Source organism: Lipotes vexillifer, unplaced genomic scaffold (genome assembly GCF_000442215.2).
Source record: "Lipotes vexillifer unplaced genomic scaffold, Lipotes_vexillifer_v1.1 scaffold44, whole genome shotgun sequence".
Taxonomy (NCBI): domain Eukaryota; kingdom Metazoa; phylum Chordata; class Mammalia; order Artiodactyla; family Lipotidae; genus Lipotes; species Lipotes vexillifer.
The window spans coordinates 1,406,836-1,408,046 of record NW_006787415.1 but is presented as its reverse complement, the minus strand read 5'-3'; the positions used below and the strand labels follow the sequence as shown (position 1 = coordinate 1,408,046).

At 70.1% G+C, this 1,211-nt stretch overlaps 1 protein-coding gene across 1 annotated transcript in view; it reads right to left on the bottom strand.

Annotated features, from left to right (window-relative positions):
- The window catches only part of CHSY3 (chondroitin sulfate synthase 3), a 278,221-nt gene extending 277,268 nt beyond the window's left edge, over positions 1-953 (bottom strand). The window contains exon 1 of the mRNA XM_007459997.1: positions 152-953. Within this exon, the coding sequence (XP_007460059.1) occupies positions 152-953 (802 nt within the window). The remainder of the gene's footprint in view (positions 1-151) is intronic.
- Between the last annotated feature and the right edge of the window lie 258 nt (positions 954-1,211).

Below are 1,211 nucleotides of genomic sequence, written 5' to 3'. Positions count from 1 at the left end.
GGGGGCTGTAGGAGCCCTGAGCACGTGCTGACAGAAAAGCAGAGAGGGGCTGGCCAGGGATAGGGGCTGGCCAGGGATTGGGGCTGGCTTTCCTGGCAGAGAAAGGAGGCGGGGAGGCGGGGAGACGGGACAGCAGGGGCTGGGAGGTCACCTTTAATGTAGACATCGTCGTCGGCGCGCATGAACCACTCATACTTGTCCAGGTAGTGGTCGTGCATGTACTTGATCATCATGAAGGACTTTTTCTGGGGAGGATAGGAGTCGTCCACCCCAGGCAGCGCAATGACAGGCAGGGGTGGCGGGGGGTGGCCAATCCCAGCGTTGGGGGGCTGCTGGCTGGAAAAGAACTCCACACGGCCGGGGATAAAGCGCGCCCAGGTCCGTTGCACTGCCAGCGCGCGGCTGCCCAGGTACTTCTGCGCGGTCATCACCCCCACGTACAAGAAATCCCGGGGTCGGGAGCTCCGGGCGGCAGCGCCCCCATCTCCGCTGCCGTTGTGGCTACTCCCCGGCCGACCGCCTCTCCGCTTCCCAGCCGCGCCTCCATCCTCCTCCTCAGGTTCCCCTTCGGCCACAGGGGCTCCGGGGAGCCCCGTCGCGCCTTCGGGCTCGCGTCCTCGCCGCTGCTGCTGCAGTGGAGGTGGCTGCTGCCAGGGGCTGCTGCGAAAACTGGTTATCCCCGGCGCTGCTTCAGGCAGCTGCGGCCCCTGGAGCTCCTGGCGCGCTGGGGGCGGCGACTGCTCCGGCCACTGCCGGGCATAAGGCTGAGGGAGCGGCTGCTGCGCGCCGGCGCCAGCAGCCGAGCGGCCGTAGTAGGAACAGAGGCTGGAACCGCGTCTCTTCCTCTCGCTCAGCTCGGCCACTCTGGGGGCAATGAGCCAGGACGCGGCAGTGAAGCCCAGCACCAGCCCCAATGCCACGCTCATCCACGGGCGGCGGGAGCGCACGGCCATCGCGGCTGCCCCGGGCGCTGACGCTGGCTGAGCGGCTGCGGCGCTGCGCAAGGGTCTACCGCTTCACACCCGCCCCTCCTACGCCTCAACGCCCCCAGCCCCGGCCGCCGCCCGCAGCCCAGGCTCTGACGCCGCCTCCGGGTCGGAGCGCGCCGGGCGCCTAGCCGGCGGCGCGTTGCAGCTGCCGGCCGAGCTACCCGCTCCGAGCGAGGGTCGGGAGTGAAACTTCTCCCGGCGGTGGCGGTGGCGGCGGCGGCG